Below are 17,136 nucleotides of genomic sequence, written 5' to 3' on the forward strand. Positions count from 1 at the left end.
AGGCATGAGAGGGCTGGCTGGCCTTCACAGGCAGCAGCTGAAGGTCCAGAGGGAAATCTCAGATGTGGGGGTTCCCAGTGAAAACTCTGGGACTAAACCCAAGGCTGGGCTTCCTAGCCAAGAGGACACAAGAACTGAGATAGGTGCCCACATAACAACTGGATGTGAAAAGCAGCAGGGTTTCTATGTGCCAGGGAGAGATGGCTGGAAATGCAGGCACCCTCTTAAAAAGCCAACATACAAAGTTTCACGTACAGCCACTCACCTTGGGCTCCAGCAGAGGGAGGGCAGAGTGGATTGGAGCTGTGTGAGGAGAATCTAGGGTAGTAGAGATCAGAGGGCACTCCTCTGAATTCTTGTCCTGAGTCATTCCCCCATACTGCAGAGGCAGACATTTACCTTCCAAGCAGCTTTTGCCTGAGGGGGAGCAATTGACCACCCTGCAGTAAAACCTCTCCCCTACCCCGAGGAGTTTCCAAAGCCTGAGGCTCATAAAGAGACTGATAACAATCAGCCACCTCACCCTGTGGTATTTCCACAGACTGAGACTCATTAAGAGAATCAGATTAATCAGCCTGCAGGCAGAGGCAGACTTCAGAGCCCTTTGAGTCTTTGCCTGATCTGCTTCTGGACTCGGGCCTTGGAAAAGCAGACTTTAGTATGCATCTTGGTCTTGCCCAAATGCACTCAGCCCCAAAGGAGGGGACCTCAAGCTGTGGGTTGTTGATAGCTCCAAACAGGGTACTCAAGGCCAGTCACAAACAGCATCTGACATTGGCCTGCACCAGAGACATTCCAAAAAACTGTGAGTCCTAGCTGGCCTACCTAACACATAGAAACAAACTCAAATAGGCAGTCAAAATGGGGAGACAAAAAAACAAACCTCAAATGAAAGAACAAGAGAAGTCTCCAGAAAAAGAGCTAAATGAAATGGAGATAAGCAATCTATCAGATACAGAGCTCAGAATACTGATTGTAAGGATGCTCAACAGCATGAAAAGAGATGTGGAAACTATGAAGGAAATTAAGAATAACATAACAGAAATAAAGAATACATTGGAAGAAATAAAACAGCAGGTTAGAGGAAGCTGAGAATTAGATCAGTGAATTAGAAGACAGTAGAAAAAAATCAATCAAAGATCTATAAAGAAAAAACAATTAAAAAGGGAGGATAGTCTAAGGGAGCTGTGGGAAAATATGAAACATAACAATATTTACATCATAGCTGTGCCAGAGGAGTTCAAAAGTAAGCAAGAGTTAGAGAATCTGTTTGAAGAAATAATGGCAGAAAACTTCCCTAACCTGGTAAAGGAAAAAGTCATACAAATTCAGGAGGCACAGGGAGTCCCAAGCAAGAAGAATCCAAAGAGGCCCACGCCCAGACACATCATAATTAAAATGCAAAAAATTCAAAACAAAGAGAGAATAATAAAGGCAGCAAAAGAAAAGCAACCTGTTACTTACAAAGGAGCTCCCATAAGGTATCAGCTGACCTCTCATCAGAAGCTCTACAGGCTATCATTCAAAATAGATGTTGAAATAAAGCAGTTCCCAGATTAAAAAAAAAAAAGCTAAAGGAATTTATCCCCAGCAAACCAGCATTACAGGAAATGTTAAAGGGACTGCTGTAATAATAAGAAATAGAGAGAGAAACATAGGAATAAAGAATTAAAATGGCAATAAATGAGGACCTATCAATAATAACCTTAAGCACTTTAAGGGAGAAGTCAACAACAATACAGTAATAGTCATGGACTTTAACACCCTACTGACTTCACTAGATAGATCTTCCAGACAAAAAGTCAACACAGAAACAGTGACTAAATGGCACACTAGATCACATGAATTTAACTGATATTTACAGAACATTTACCCCAAATATGCAAAATATACATTCCTCTCAAGTGCACATGGGTCATTCTCAAAGACAGACCACATGTTAGGACACAAAACTAGTCTCTACAAGCTCAAGAAGATTGAAATCATATCAAGCACTTCAGATCACAGGACACGAAGTTGTAAGTCAACTACAGTAAAAACACTCAAAAACATTCAAATACATGGAGGCTAAGTAGCATATTATTAAACAATGAATGGGTTACCAATAAATTCAAGAAAGAAATCAAAAACTTCCCAGAAACAAATGAAAATGAACACACAACAACCCAAAATCTATGGGACAGAACAAAAGCAGTCCTAAGAGGGGAGTTCATAGCACTGCAGGCCTACCTCAAAAAACAAGAAAACTTTTTAGTAAACTATCTAACCCTACAACTTAAAGAATTAAAGAGCTCCCTATGAAGCCACCTGGACCAGGGCTTTTGTTTGCTGGGAGTTTTTTTTATTACTGCCTCAATTTCATCAGTTATTATTAGCCTATTCACGTTTTCTGATTCTTTCTGATTCAGTTTTACATGATCTCACTCATGTGTGAAATCTAATAAACAAAACAGACTGAGGAACAAATAGATCCTGGGACATGGAAACATGGAACAAACTGATGAATCTCAGTGGGAAGGGGGGGGTGGGGAGAGATTAATCAAAGAACTTGTATGCATATATGCATAACCCGTGGACACAGACAATACTGTGGTGAAGGCCTGTGGGGAGAGGGGGATGTTTGCGGGGTGGAGGGGATCAATGGAGAAAAACGGGGATATCTGAAGTACTTTCAACAATAAAGATAAATTTTAAAAATAAATAAATAAATTTAAGTTATCTGACCCAATAATGTTGACTTCAGAGGTAATGCCATACAATTATTATAATAATAGCCAGTGTTTATTTATTAATTTACAATAAACAATTGCTGAGCACTTTCTAAATGTATATAAATCCTATTATATCATTGACACAATCCCACAAGTCAATATAATTTTTCTCATTTTGCCTGTGAGAAAAATCAAGGCTTAGAATGGCAAGTTAGCCTTGGCCAGGGTGGCTCAATTGGTTGGAGCATCGTCCCATATGCTAAAAGACATGGGTTTGATTCCCAGTCAGGGCACATACTCAAGTTGAGGGTTCCTGGTCAGAGTTCATAAGGGAGCAACCGATTGATGTATCTCTCTCAACTCAGTGTTTCTTTCTCTAAATTGGCCAAAATCACAGGAGAAATAGGTGGACAAAAAGGACATGTTCTTAGTATGTATGATAAGCTGTTTTCCTTTGTGTAAATATATATTTATTTTCGTGTTTCTATTAATATTATACATAGTGTTCAAAGCACTATATTCTCATTAAAAAAATTATCAAATGTAGTTCTTAAAACAGATATAGCTCAGGGTTTGGAAACCTGCATTAGAATTCTGGCTCTGGTATTTACTAAATGTGCATATATTTCTGAGCTGACTTTGAGGATATACTGTTTTTCCTACAGGGCTATTGCCCTGTGTTCACTGCCTGTCTTTCCAAAGTAAACTGTTCACCTGGTACCACAGTGAGGTTTAAAGTGTTGGCCATTGTGCCTCTGACTGACTGGGTTCCTGGGACCTATTTGGGGAGGTTACTCATGGGGGATGCAAATTCCAAATCATCTATAACCAGAAGGTATTTCTAACCAGAAATCACAGAACTTGATCTTCAGGGATATGGAAATTTTCTGTCCCATTACTCCAAGGCCAGGGGCACAACCCGCTGTGTGTGGGCCCTTCCCAGGAGACTAGACTAGAGTTCAGTATAACTCCTTGGCTCTGTTAAGAACTCAGTTGCTTGCAGGTTGCAGTCTGTGGCATCCAGTTCTTCACAAACGATTTCTCAGATGCTGAGCAGAGGTAAGTGAGTCAGCTCCTAATTATGCTGGAAGAAGGTTCACAGTGAGAGTAACTAAAGTGATTCTTGGGGGTGATGGAGCTCTGTGACTCAGCCAGAGTCTTCAGATAGGGCCGTCTCCAAGCAATGTAGCAAAAGAGAAAGACTGGAGTTGTGTTGACAATAACTGGATTCATAGCCATATGTCATTTGCTAACATGGAAGGGCACAGCACAGCATTCACTGTGTTAAATAAACAGGTGTCAACAAACCCAGGAACATACAGATACAAACATATGAACAAAGAGTGTTGTTTGCAAACACGAGGAGAAATAACCATGGCAACCCCCATCAGCTGGCACAAATGAGGTCTTTTCTTCCCTACTTCCCCTGGATTTGTCACCTCAGAGGAGAACTTCTCACACTAGGCACCAGCATCCTAGTGGGAGAAGGTAAAGTATATTTAGAAATGGGACACAGAGGGTGGAGAGATGGGAAACTTGGCAACCTGGGTAAAGAGCTTATCCATTTCTGCTGCAAAGGATGGAAGCCAGTCCCTGGGAGAAGCTCGGTTTATCCCAGGAATTGAGAGTCTGAAAGGGAAGAGAGAGGTTCAGAAAGGGAGAGGAAGAGAGAGCCTCAGAGACCTATGGTGAAAGTAAACTTAGGAAATATACATGGAAGTGTTTATTAAACAGAAAAAAATTATTAAACAGACAAAAGGTGAAGATGACTACATCAACAGTGGTCACAGTAATGATAGTGGTGGCCACAGAGGCAATGCCCTAGATGGACAATACATTTTGCCAATGACAATAAGCTTATTGTCCAGGAGCAATCTGAATTTGTAATATAATTAGAATATCAAAGCAGTTTTTTAAAAGTTTCCCTACAAAGACTGTTAAAAAGATTAAATAATTACTATGACAGTGGAAACCTTGTGTGAGGCTAACAAGAAAACTACTGGCATATGACTAGACTTTAGACTTCATAAGGTTGGGGGCTTTGACTCAATCCGTGCTGCTTGCCTGCATTTAGAGCAGTACTTCGCAGATAGTAAGCAATCTATAAATATGGGTCAAATGAATTAAAGATCAATAACTGGAAACTTCTATAAAATAACAGATGAGGGCAGGGAGTGGTCGTGGTGGTAGGTTTGCAGGTGATTCTAAATATAGAAGAAGGAAAACTTAAGTCATTGGGAGCAGTTACTAGAACATGTAAAAATCTATATGATTTTAAGACCTTGATACATAAAGTTAACCTTTTATTGCAGGAATAATATAAAAAATCCGACTATGTTAATAACCTCCAGTCCCCTGCCCACCCTAAGTGCCACTACAAGGACTTCTCAAACTAGGTATAAACCCTCAGTCCTTGTTCCCTAGTTCTGCACAGAGCCTTCTGCCCCTTTTTCGTAGGGTGGAATCACTGTTTCTCAATCACATTTTATTAGTGGGATTATACAGGGTGGGGCAAAAGCAGGTTTAAATTTGTTGAAATGGAAAATAATACAATAATTAATAAATAATAATACAAGAATAAACTCTGTTTTGCATACTCACAACTGGAAACCTACTTTTGCCCCACCCTGTATTGGTCAGTCACATGTTTACAAAAGAAAAAATGTTGAGGGCCACTGATGAAGAGAAAAGAATTATAGAAAACATTAAGATAAAAGGTTATACACATCTTAATTAACTCAGTAGTTGTGACAGAGTAGAAAAATAGATTTGGTAGGTTTTTCTGAAGATTAATACTATTAAAAACTTAGAAAGTTGACCTGCTCCAATCAGTCACTAACAGCATGGTACAAGATAACATTGTCTTCAACCTGCATACCTGTGATAACCTAAATGATCTGACTACAAATGCACCTCCTGCCTTTAATATACTTTTTACAGCGCAGAGTGATATTTTGGGGGTTTGGTGTGTTTTTTTTTAAATATATCTTTATTGATTTCAGAGAGAGGAAAGGAGAGGGAGAGAGAGAGAGAAACATCAATGATGAGAGAGTCATTGATCAGCTGCCTCCTGCACGCCCCCGACTGGGGATCCAGCCCGCAACCCGGGCATACGCCCTGACCGGGAATCGAACCCCGATCATCTGGATCCTAGGTCAATGCTCAACTGCTGAGCCACGCCCGGCTGGGCCAGAGTGATATTTTTGGAATGCAAATTTGATCATGCTACACTACAGCTTAAAGTCCCACAGTTTCCTCCCATTGTTTCTAGGATAAAGATAAAACCACTTAAAATTTACCACAGGGCTTCGTGAGTGCCTACTTTGCACCCAGTCTTTGCACTCCCTGTTCCTATTAATTAGAAATATTTTCTGTCAATTCCTTCTTCCACTTCTTAGTGGATTCTCATCCTTCAGCTATCAATTGAGTTAGCACTTCCTCAGGAAAGCATTCCCCATGAACATATAACATAAGACTTTGTAGTTCGAAGAGAGGCCACTGTTTTGCTGAAATTATATAATAGTCTCCCAATGTGTCTAAAGATCTCAATTCCATTTCTTAGCTCAGATCCAAACACCAGCTATTCAATCCTTCACTTTTACTGGGTTCTCTCCCACATAGAATTTTTTAAATTTTTCATGCTTTGCTGGATTGTATCATTCCCTTCAACCATCAGACCAGCTGAGTCACAGTCTCCACCTCAGTCTCAGTCCAGTAATATTTTACACACAAACACACAGACACACACACACACACGCACACACACACACACACCACTTGTTTATGCTTAACATCCTATTTAACAAGTATAATTAACAACAGATGTTTGAGAATTTAATGCAATATATGAGTTTTCCTTAGAGACTGAAGGGAAGACATGAGAAGTGCAGAATTATTGCATTTGAGTATTTTCTGCATGGTTTTCTATGTAGGTGAAGCAAATACTTTGAAGTGAGAGTATAATATTAACAGTGCCTCCTATTCCCTCTCTAGGTCTCTTCTGCTGTATTATGGAATTAAAGGATGGCTTTTCTGTTTCTCCAGAAAACAGGCAACATGCTATGAAGGAGGTTAGGTTACCTCACTGGAAGCAAGAAAACTTCTGCAAGAAATTTGTCTATAACCAGTTTGCACCGATATGCTGCATCCCAACAATACCCAGTTCCACCCTCCTTCCTTCCTTCTGATGGGCATTCCAGGGCTGGAAGATGTGCACATCTGGATCGGCTTCCCCTTCTTTGCAGTGTATCTAATAGCCCTCCTGGGGAACAGTACTATCCTCTTTGTGATCCAGACTGAACGCAGCCTCCACCAACCCATGTTTTATTTCCTGGCCATGTTGGCCTGCACTGATCTTGGCCTGTCCACAGCCACAATTCCCAAGATGCTGGGCATCTTCTGGTTCAATCTCAGAGACATTGTATTTGGTGCTTGCATCACACAAATGTACACTATCCATATATGCACTGGCCTGGAGTCTGTGGTGCTGACAGTCATGGCCATAGATCGCTATATTGCCATCTGCAACCCCCTGAGATATAGCATGATCCTCACCAATAAAGTGATAGCCATCCTAGGCATAGTCATTATAGTCAGGACTCTAGTGTTTGTGACTCCTTTCATATTTCTCATCCTGAGGTTGCCTTTCTGTGGTGTGCGGATTATTCCCCACACCTATTGTGAACACATGGGCTTAGCAAAATTAGCTTGTGCCAGTATTAGGGTCAATGTTATCTATGGCTTGACTGCTTTCTCAGTGGGATACATTGACCTTTCTGTGATTGGATTTTCCTATGTTCAAATCCTCCGAGCAGTCTTTCGCCTCCCATCCTGGGATGCCCGGCTCAAGGCTCTCAGCACCTGTGGCTCCCATGCCTGTGTCATGTTAGCTTTCTACCTGCCCGCCCTCTTCTCCTTCATGGCACATCGCTTTGGTCACAACATCCCTCATTACGTCCACATACTTCTGGCCAATCTGTACGTGATTATTCCCCCTGCTCTTAATCCTGTAATCTATGGGGTCAGAACAAAACAGATAAGAGAGCGTGTACTACGGATGTTTAACCCTAAATGTTACTGACATTTTGTCCCAGGAGCATCTTCCACAATAGTTCATTAAAACAATGAGATCAAAACAGAATACTGAAACATTTTTATTAAACTCTCTGGCATTCCCACACAAGCCAATCACATGACATTTCCCCCATTCCTCATAATTTGTATACCCTTTGCAAGGCATAGCTCAAAAATTCCAAAACAATCCCTCTACTTTGCCACAAGAAAAGTACAAAAAAATATCTCACACTTGAACTCCATTGATAATACAAAGTGTTTAAAGGGAGAAAAAGGTTTCCAAAAAGTTGTGCCTTAAAATAACTGCTTCAAATAATTTCCTTTCACGTAGAGGTTCTCTTCATTCACATGTCAGAAGCTGGAGTTCATGCTTTCAAAATGATGTGGGATTTTGTGAAAACCAAGCAGGATACAGTGGTCAAAGAAATTAAATAGGAGTCCAAAGATCCAGGTTCAAATTCAGGCTTTGGCCTTGACTAGAACATTTACCTGAGAATTTCACTTAGAACCCCTTCAGCTTCAGTATCCCTGCCAATAAAATGCTATAAAGCAATATTAACTTGGCACTGTGAACTCAAAAAAACTGTTGTGAAAATCTTTGCATCTTGTAAACCATTAAAAGATTTGGAAATAAACAAATGTACTTCTAGTGTGGTGGTTACTTCCAGCATATGTAGATTTAGTTTACCAGATCCAGTTCTAGTGCATTCACAGGTATGAAGTGAGGTCTCCAGCTCCAGATTATCCCAGTGCTTGGGGCTCCTTAGAGACTCACAGCTCAAATGGAGCTAAAGTTGAAAGGCTTCCTCTAAAAGCAGTACAATTTGAAAGAGAATGGAATGTGAAATAAAGGTGAAAAGATAAAGAGAATTGAACAAGCAGGCCCAATATACCCATAACTGAATTTGTACAAAAATATACATAAAAACCAGGAGCGGAGGAACATTCAAAGGGATAATGGCTGGATTATAGTCACATTCAAGAAGCTTAGTTAATTATAAGCAGAATAGATTTGTTAAAAATCTATACACATTTGCTAACTTTCTAAAACCCCAAAGACAAAATGTTCTGAATAGGCCCAGAGAGGTAATACATTACTTACAAAGGAACAGCAATTTTACTTACAATATATTCTCAACAACGACAGTAGATATCAGAAAGCTGTGGAGATATATATACACATACACACATATACATATACATATACATGTGTGTGTACATATTTATATGTCACAAATATATATTATATATAACATATACAGCAGGTCCTCAGATAATGCTGTTTCATTATAATGTTGATGAGGAAAAAAATGTACTCTAGCTTTTCAAAGAATGGTTCCCACCCTGCAACCTGAGCTTCTGGGATAAGCTCAGGCCAACCCTGACCCTGATCTAGAATAAATGGGTTGGAAAAGAATTATCTTACCTCTTTCTTTTTTTATGCTTTAATTTATCTTTATTGTTGAAAGTATTACAGATGTCCCCTTTTTTTTTTACCCCATTTCCCCCCTCCACTCCTCACCAACCCCAGGCCTTCACCACACTACCAATCTTCATTAAATGTCGTATAGCTCACATCTTGTCAATGTTTAATATAAGAATTGTTTATGGTCTTTAATTAGACGTTTGGTGATGTTTCTATGACTGGAAATATGCCATAGGAATTAAAGTCTTGTTTATATCAATTACCTATGGAAAAATTAGTTTCAGTATATGTCATTTTGCTTAAAGTCACAGTTTCCAAGAACCTATCAATGATGTCAAGTAAGGACTTTATATTTTATAATATTATATTATTCAATTAATATGCATATAAAATACTTGTCAATATTCAAATTTTTACCCAACTAAATTGTCACTAAAAAAAAGCTGTCTAATCTTTAGTATAGCACTTTGTACAAAATAGGGTCATAATGTTTGTTCAGTGAAAAAGTAAAAGCACCTTCTTTTAGGCTGGAACTGCTATCTGCCAGTAATTAGCCAAAATGACCAACACAAAGGGAAAGAAGAGAGGCACCCACTCTATGTTCTCTAGACCTTTTAGAAAACATGGAGTTGTTCCTTCAGTCACATGCTTGCGCATCTACAAGAAAGGTGATATTGTAGACATCAAGGGAACGGGCGCTGTTGAAAAAGGAATGCCCCACAATGTTACCGTGGCAAAACTGGAAGAGTCTACAATGTCACCCAGCATGCAGTGGGCATTGTTGTGAACGAACAAGTTAAGGGCTAGATTCTTGCCAAGAGAATTCATGTACGTATTGAGCATATTAAGCGTTCTAAGAGCCGAGATAGCTTTCTGAAACGTGTGAAGGAAAATGATCAGAAAAAGAAGGAAGCCAAAGAGAAAGGTACCTGGGTTCAACTAAAGCATTGGCCTGCTCCACCCAGGGAAGCACACTTTGTGAGAACCAATTGACAGGGGACTGAGCTGCTGGAACCCATTCTCTATGAATTCATGGCATGATAAGTGTTAAAAAAAAGAAGAAAAAAAAAGACCTCTGTGCTGATAAAAATGTTTCTCTAAATTGGGTAAAAGTGTGGTATCCCTTCCCCCCAAAAAAATAATTAAAGAAAACTTGTGTCCTTAAAAAAAAAAAAAAAAAAGAAAACATAAAAGCAATTTTATTCTTTTAACTTCCCTCAGTCATATGGTTCAATATCCTCATATTTAAGATGAGAATATAGTGCTTCTGAGAGATTATGAAGCTGTCCAAGGAGAACTAATCAGGAAATGGTAGGACAAGTGTTCAAACTTAAGCCTCCAGCTGTCTCTGGCATATCCCTATGATTTGAGAGTGGGGAAGAATTATTTATTTATAAGAAATCCTGGAGACAACGATATTTTTTTTACCCAGTGTAAATTGCATGCTCTAGAAACATACTTTATTGAATGATGATTGACTCATGTAATAGTTTTCTTCATTGAAATGTCAATCAACTATATTTGTTGCTGCCAAGGTCTTTGATGCTTCACCCAGGACCTCTAGGTAGCAAGGTAGAGGTAAGGCAGGAGAGGAGTTAGTACACTGAGGGAATGGGATTACATTCCATCTACATCTCTGCCTTGCTATTGTGAGTAGGAAAGTGTAAGAGCTAAAACCAGACTTTGCTTCCTCTCCTCTCTCCAGGATCCCTGTGCCCAAAGCAAAAAATATCCTAACTTTAGCATAAATACCTCTGTCCTAACAATCGTCTGGAGACCTTCACAGAAGAGGCTACTTTCCAGGTCCTATTGCACATCAATTCAGATTGGTGGCTATACTGGTGACAATTCTACTGTTTTTCCAAGGAATCAATGCTAAGTGTTGCTCTGTGGAAGGTGAGTATTGTTAACAGTTGCATTTTCTACAACTCTACTTAGGAAACAGAGTTTAGACCAAAAAACAAACAAACAAACAAAGCCACACAGCCACAAAGGTAAAATTTAGACATGAGACCGTGTGTAGTAAACAAGGTCACTCCCAGGGATTTGCCTGGGTCCGGACTAATGATGTTCCCATTGCAGGGAAAGAGCTCAGAGGGAAAGTATTCCCTGCCACCCTCAGTTGTCCTTTGAGATGTATGCTCCTTTGATTGCTGGAGATGTTCCCCTACCACTTCTCTCTACAGACTTACAGGGCTGAGGATAGTTTATTCTGTTCTTACCCACAGGTCGACCCAGAGAAACTCTTCCTGAGGAGATCCTCATCACTCAATTTCCCCCATTCTTTTCCCAGAGTTTCTTTTTCTTTATTTAGACTCCCCAGAGCCTTTGATCTCTTCCCTCACTCTATTCACAATGCTGAATTTAGCTTTTTATAATATATTCTCTTGAGAAATAGACCACAGAGATTCAGGGTACAGGTGCCTAACAAGGGCACATGTCCTGTGAGTAATGGGGAGGGAAAGGGGGCATAGTAGAGCCAGGGCCCATAAAAACAGCCTCTAGAGCCCTTGGAGGGTCCGGTTTAGGTGCTTTTTCCAACAGCCAAAAACAGCAGTGGTGCAGCATTCTGAAGATGGTGAGTTTCAAGTTGGGATAAGGAAAATTATGGTGAAGGAGATAATGATGAGAGGTAGAACCTGGTATGTCCAGGAAATGGATTTCTCAATGGGGCCTGGTATAGATGTGAAAGCTGCCAAAATACTTAGATCCTGATACAGGGGTGAGAGGAACAAACTGACCTAAATCTGTTATTTCATTCAGAGCTAAGGCTGAGTCATTCTGTGATAATAAAGGGTTGTGTGTCCAAAACTTCTGTAGGCTCAAAGACTCCCACCCATATTATGGCTAGGAGATCAAGGCTCTGTGTATGGTTGGGTCAGAATCTTCCTTTCTGCACCAGTCTAAAATCATCTGTGAGCCAAGGTGATCACTCCTTTTCTAGGCCATCATAGCTGGGCTTGGATCTTCTGTTGCAATTTTGGTTAATTCAATACTTTTATGACATTTTCACGCTGCCAGTATCTTATGTCAGAGGCCCTGCATTGTTCATCAATGCTTAAAACAAGAACCCCTTTATGAATACTAGTCCATAAATACAAACTGATAGAATTGGAGAACTGAAGATCAAAACAATGGCCAGATAGCCAACAACCCCTCATTTCTCTAATCAGGAAGCCTCAGTTTCACTGAGTAGGATACAAAGAGAGAGTAAAAATGGACCCAGCTGTTAAGAAATTTTAAAGGGACTCTAAAACAAAGCAGAAAGTATATTACTGCCCAAGAGAAAATATCTGTGCTATAGTAGGTCTGAAAAGGATAATTCTTCCCTGTATCAGTTCAAAGGTCTTTGGTGACATTCTTGACTCGTCTCCCTCTGCCCCCTCAACCTTTCTTACTTTAAATTCTATAGTCTTCCCACCCCTCAAATGCCCTTTTTCTTCTCAGCTTGCATGGCCTTTGTTCAGATTGTAATCACTTCTCCTTTGGACTATTCAGGACTCTACAAAAATGAGTCCCTACCTTCTGTGTGATTCCCCTTAGTCCCATCTATAAGACATCACCTCCCTGTTTCAAATCTTCTGTGGTCCCTTACAGTGAACAAGACATCTACTGCTACCAGGTGGACCTCACATGGCTGCATGTACCGCTACCTACCTCGGATCATTGTCTCCTGACACTCTGCCCACCTACTTCCTTCCACCAAAGAACTAGGATCAACCAGCCCCTACACTTCATAACTAACCACTACTGAACGTCTGACTAGGCAGGCCTTTCTTCTCTTACCATCCCCTATAAGGATAGTTCTTTTCCCTCAGGTGAATGTTGCCTCTTTTTCCCCCCTTCTTTGATGCTCTCAGCTTGCTATGTCTCCAAGCCTAACAGGACCTCAAAATCGGATAGCCCCTTTCCCTCTCAACAACACCACCTTAAACTTAAATATCATGTATTTATTTTATAAAGGGGAAAACTAGGTATTGTGGAGTTTGAGTGGATATCAGGGCCATAAAATAAGTTTAAGAGCAAGATTTGGAATTTATCTCAGGCAAACTTTTTAACCACAGCACATTGCTTTATTTAACTGTACTTCTGTCCCTTTCCCACTGTTTGTAAGATCATCTTTATGAGAGCTACATCTATACTGCATTATAAGGGCTTCTTTTTTTTTTTTTCTTCAATTTTCTTCTATTTATTAAGTTCTCAGAAATTTTTCTAAATTCATGCTGCGCATTAATATATCTAACATTAAGACCAGGTATGAAGAAGGGACTTACTATTTTCTAGCTTGTTCAAATAGGTGGAGTCACTCTGAAGATTCAGAACTGAGGTTACTGGAAAGGAGAAACTTTTTCAATAAACGTAGGTATGTTGTCTATTCTTTCTATTTCTCTGATTCACACTGAAAGTCATTTTCCTAATCACATATGAAGCTACAGGACAGATCTGATACATAACTATTCTTTCCCCTGTTAGAACCCCTGAGTCCTTGGTTTCTTAAAGTCCTACATGTGTGTGTATATGTGACTGCATATGTGTGTATGTGTGTGTGTGAGAGTGTTGGTACTGTATTTGGAAAGTCTGGATATCCAAAATGAAAGTCTTTGAATCTTATGTTCTCTAGCAGCTAGAGTCTCATATCTTCTCATTCACACTTCACCTCCTAGAGCAGACTATCAGATAACATGGGTGAGCAGGGCCAGTAATCACAACTGTACCAATTATATGGCTCCTGGGCTCACCCTTCCCTCCTGACATAACTCCCTGGTTTTTTTCCTGTTCCTTTGCCGTGACAGCCATTACTATTACCCTTCCTAGCACTTGGCCACTCTGCTCTTTGTTTAGCAGTGAGGAAAATAAGACAGTACCAACTAGAGAAACAACTGGAATTAAAGCAGGTAAGTTTATAGAACATTGAATCCGTAGGTTAGGAAATTGGATCCTGGCTCAAAAAAATCATAGACAATTTTGCTTACCAGGTAAATGGATTCCTATGTGGGTTTATAAGCCTACACTCACTAGCTAGCTTCCATTCTGCCTTCAGTGAACCTCCTCCTGAATAGGAAATTCACAGTCCCTTCTAAAGGACCCAAACTGAAGGAGACACTCTTGAACCTTCACAAAGATAAACAACAGCAAATAATCCAGTGAGAATGAGAAATACCATGTCTTTAAACTGAACTCTTCTTTTTAAAGAAAGAAATCACTGTCTTTGGGCGAGGTTAAGGGCTGCCCTACCTCTAACCCAGTATTTCCTGATGAGTGAAAATATAGAATCCTCATGTCGGACTCTGCCCAATTGTATTGAGTCAGGTAACAGAGATGTCCATACAGCTATTCTTTCTACACTGAAGGAAAGAAGGGCTCAGATAGGTAATTATTCTGGTTGAGTCTAAATCTTGTGTGGTGACTGGAACCATGGACACTAGAGTTAGATTCCCTGGTTCTTCACCACTTACTGGTTCTTTGATTTTGTTCATACTATTCTGCATTCTTTTACCTGTACCCCTTCATTATTTGTGAAATTACTATAACAATATTAATTACTCTTAAGTGGTTTTTAAAAGTATAAAGTGAGATTGTGAATATAAACATTCTGCATAATGCCTAGCACATGACAAGTGTTCAGCTAAATGTCAGTGATGATTGATGATGATGATGATTTAAAAATTCCATTGGGACAGGTTAAGAACCCCAATGGAAATTGAGTTCAACTGCCTCTAGAACATATACTTTCAATGGTGATTTATTCCGTTCTCATTTTAAGGGACTCTGACTTCCTAGTTTGTACAGGATTCTTTACATGACATCACCCAGCAACTACTCCACTGCTCCAGTCTCCGAATTCCTCCTCATCTGCTTTCCTAACTACCAAAGCTGGCAGCACTGGCTGTCCCTGCCCCTCAGTCTCCTCTTCCTCCTGGCCATGACGGCCAATGTCACCCTCCTGATCACCATCCGGCTGGAGGCCTCTCTGCACCAGCCCATGTACTACCTGCTCAGCCTCCTCTCTCTGCTGGACATCGTGCTCTGCCTCACTGTCATCCCCAAGGTCCTGGCCATCTTCTGGTTTGACCTCAGGTCCATCAGCTTCTCTGCCTGCTTCATCCAGATGTTTATTATGAATTGCTTCCTTGCCATGGAGTCCTGCACATTCATGGTCATGGCCTATGACCGCTATGTGGCCATCTGCCACCCACTACGATACCCATCCATCATCACGGATCAGTTTGTGGCTAGGGCTGCCATGTTCGTTGTAGCCCGAAATGCCCTGTTTTTTCTTCCTGTTCCAATCCTTTCTTCCAGACTCAGGTACTGTGCAGAGAACATCATCAAGAACTGCATCTGCACTAACCTGTCTGTGTCCAAACTCTCCTGTGATGACATCACCTTCAACCGGCTCTACCAGTTTGTGGCTGGCTGGACCTTACTGGGCTCTGACCTCATCCTTATTGTCCTCTCCTACTCCTTCATCCTGAAGGCTGTGCTCAGGATCAAGGCCGAGGGGGCTGTGGCCAAGGCCCTGAGCACCTGTGGTTCCCACTTAACACTCACCCTCTTCTTCAGCACAGTCCTGCTGGTTCTGGTCATCACCAACCTGGCCAGAAAGAGAATCCCCCCGGATGTCCCCATCCTGCTCAACATCCTGCACCACCTGATCCCCCCAGCTCTGAACCCCATTGTTTATGGTGTGAGAACCAAGGAGATCAAGCAGGGAATCCAGAAATTGCTGAGGAGGCTGTAAGAACTAAAATAAATGAGATTTGACTTTGGAAACAGAAACTGATAATGGGGAATAATTTTCATGATGAATAGAAAATTTAGATGATTACTGTAGGAATACGTATGGATTTTTCTTTCTCCAATGTTTCAGTCTATTTTGGGCCTATTCATATTTTACCTCCTGTTTTCTATGGCACTGGCTGTTTTTTGCTTTCTGGAATTACCTGTAAGTTTTTCCTGGCCTTATCTATGTGAAAGGGATTTGTCAAGCTATAATTGCCCGAAGCCATTCCATCCTTGCTGCTTGACACAGTCCTTCAAGGAGGAGACATCTGCACAGCCAGTCTCCATGGGACTTGGTGTATGGCAGGTCCCTCTTCCCATGCTTGTTCCCCTTCCTGACACTCTGTGTCCTTCCCCGAGTCACTGCACCAGAAAAGGGCATTGCCCTAGCTGGAAACTTTTCCCTAGCAGGGGAGTCGGATGGGACTGGAAAAGACAATGATTCAGTAAAAGCCCCAAGGAGTACAGGAAAATCATGTGCCGCTCATGAGGAACCCAGACTGTCAGCAGAAAGCTTAGGACTTGTTAGGCCCATTACCGCAGGAAGTTTCCCACCGGGGGAGAGGCCTGGGTCCGAGCCCTGCTGACTCTCGATGCAGGGGATTCCACAGGGAGGCCACCAGGGAGTTCCCACAAGGAATGTATTACTGGGGGATGTTAATATTAATGGAAAACTCTGGGAATCCCCACAAGGAAAGAGCAGCCTAGGAAAGAGATTATTTCAATCTACACCTGAACCCTTATCATACACAGGATATTACAGTGAGGACGGACTGCTGCAGGGAATGTGAGCGGAGAGACCAAGGCAGGTGCCAGGCAGGCGGTCAGTCACCATGGCTGAAAACAGTCACGCGCAAGCTCCAGAGCCCTTCCTTAGGACTCGCATAACCTTCACATAGGAAAGCTGGCTTAGTTATTCTCCTCTTAGCTATGTGGTAGAGCAATAAAATAGTAACTTCAGAATATAAATAACAAACTAGAGATTAACCTGTAGAATAGCCTATAGAAATATAAACAATAGGTATGACTAAAATTACCATACCTAAACAGATGTAAATTCTTTAAAAGGTCAGATAAGAAGGTATATTCATTAACTGTGAAAGGCCAAGACAGAAACCGGAACAAAGCACGATGTCATGTTGT

At 40.9% G+C, this 17,136-nt stretch overlaps 2 protein-coding genes and 1 pseudogene across 2 annotated transcripts; all 3 read left to right on the plus strand.

Moving 5' to 3' along the window:
• The first annotated feature begins 6,849 nt into the window (after positions 1–6,849).
• On the plus strand, positions 6,850–7,791 carry LOC107540493 (olfactory receptor 52E5). The gene has a single exon (XM_016217265.2). It carries the CDS (start codon positions 6,850–6,852, stop codon positions 7,789–7,791), a length of 942 nt encoding a protein of 313 aa, XP_016072751.2.
• A 1,978-nt stretch (positions 7,792–9,769) lies between these two features.
• On the plus strand, positions 9,770–10,251 carry LOC107540497 (large ribosomal subunit protein eL21 pseudogene; annotated as a pseudogene).
• Positions 10,252–15,010: 4,759 nt separating this feature from the next.
• LOC107540487 (olfactory receptor 56A4) lies at positions 15,011–15,952 on the plus strand. Its single transcript, XM_016217258.2, has one exon. The coding sequence runs from the start codon at positions 15,011–15,013 to the stop codon at positions 15,950–15,952; it is 942 nt and encodes a 313-aa protein (XP_016072744.2).
• Positions 15,953–17,136: the final 1,184 nt, after the last annotated feature.

Source organism: Miniopterus natalensis, chromosome 11 (assembly GCF_054644295.1).
Source record: "Miniopterus natalensis isolate mMinNat1 chromosome 11, mMinNat1.hap1, whole genome shotgun sequence".
Taxonomy (NCBI): Eukaryota; Metazoa; Chordata; class Mammalia; order Chiroptera; family Miniopteridae; genus Miniopterus; species Miniopterus natalensis.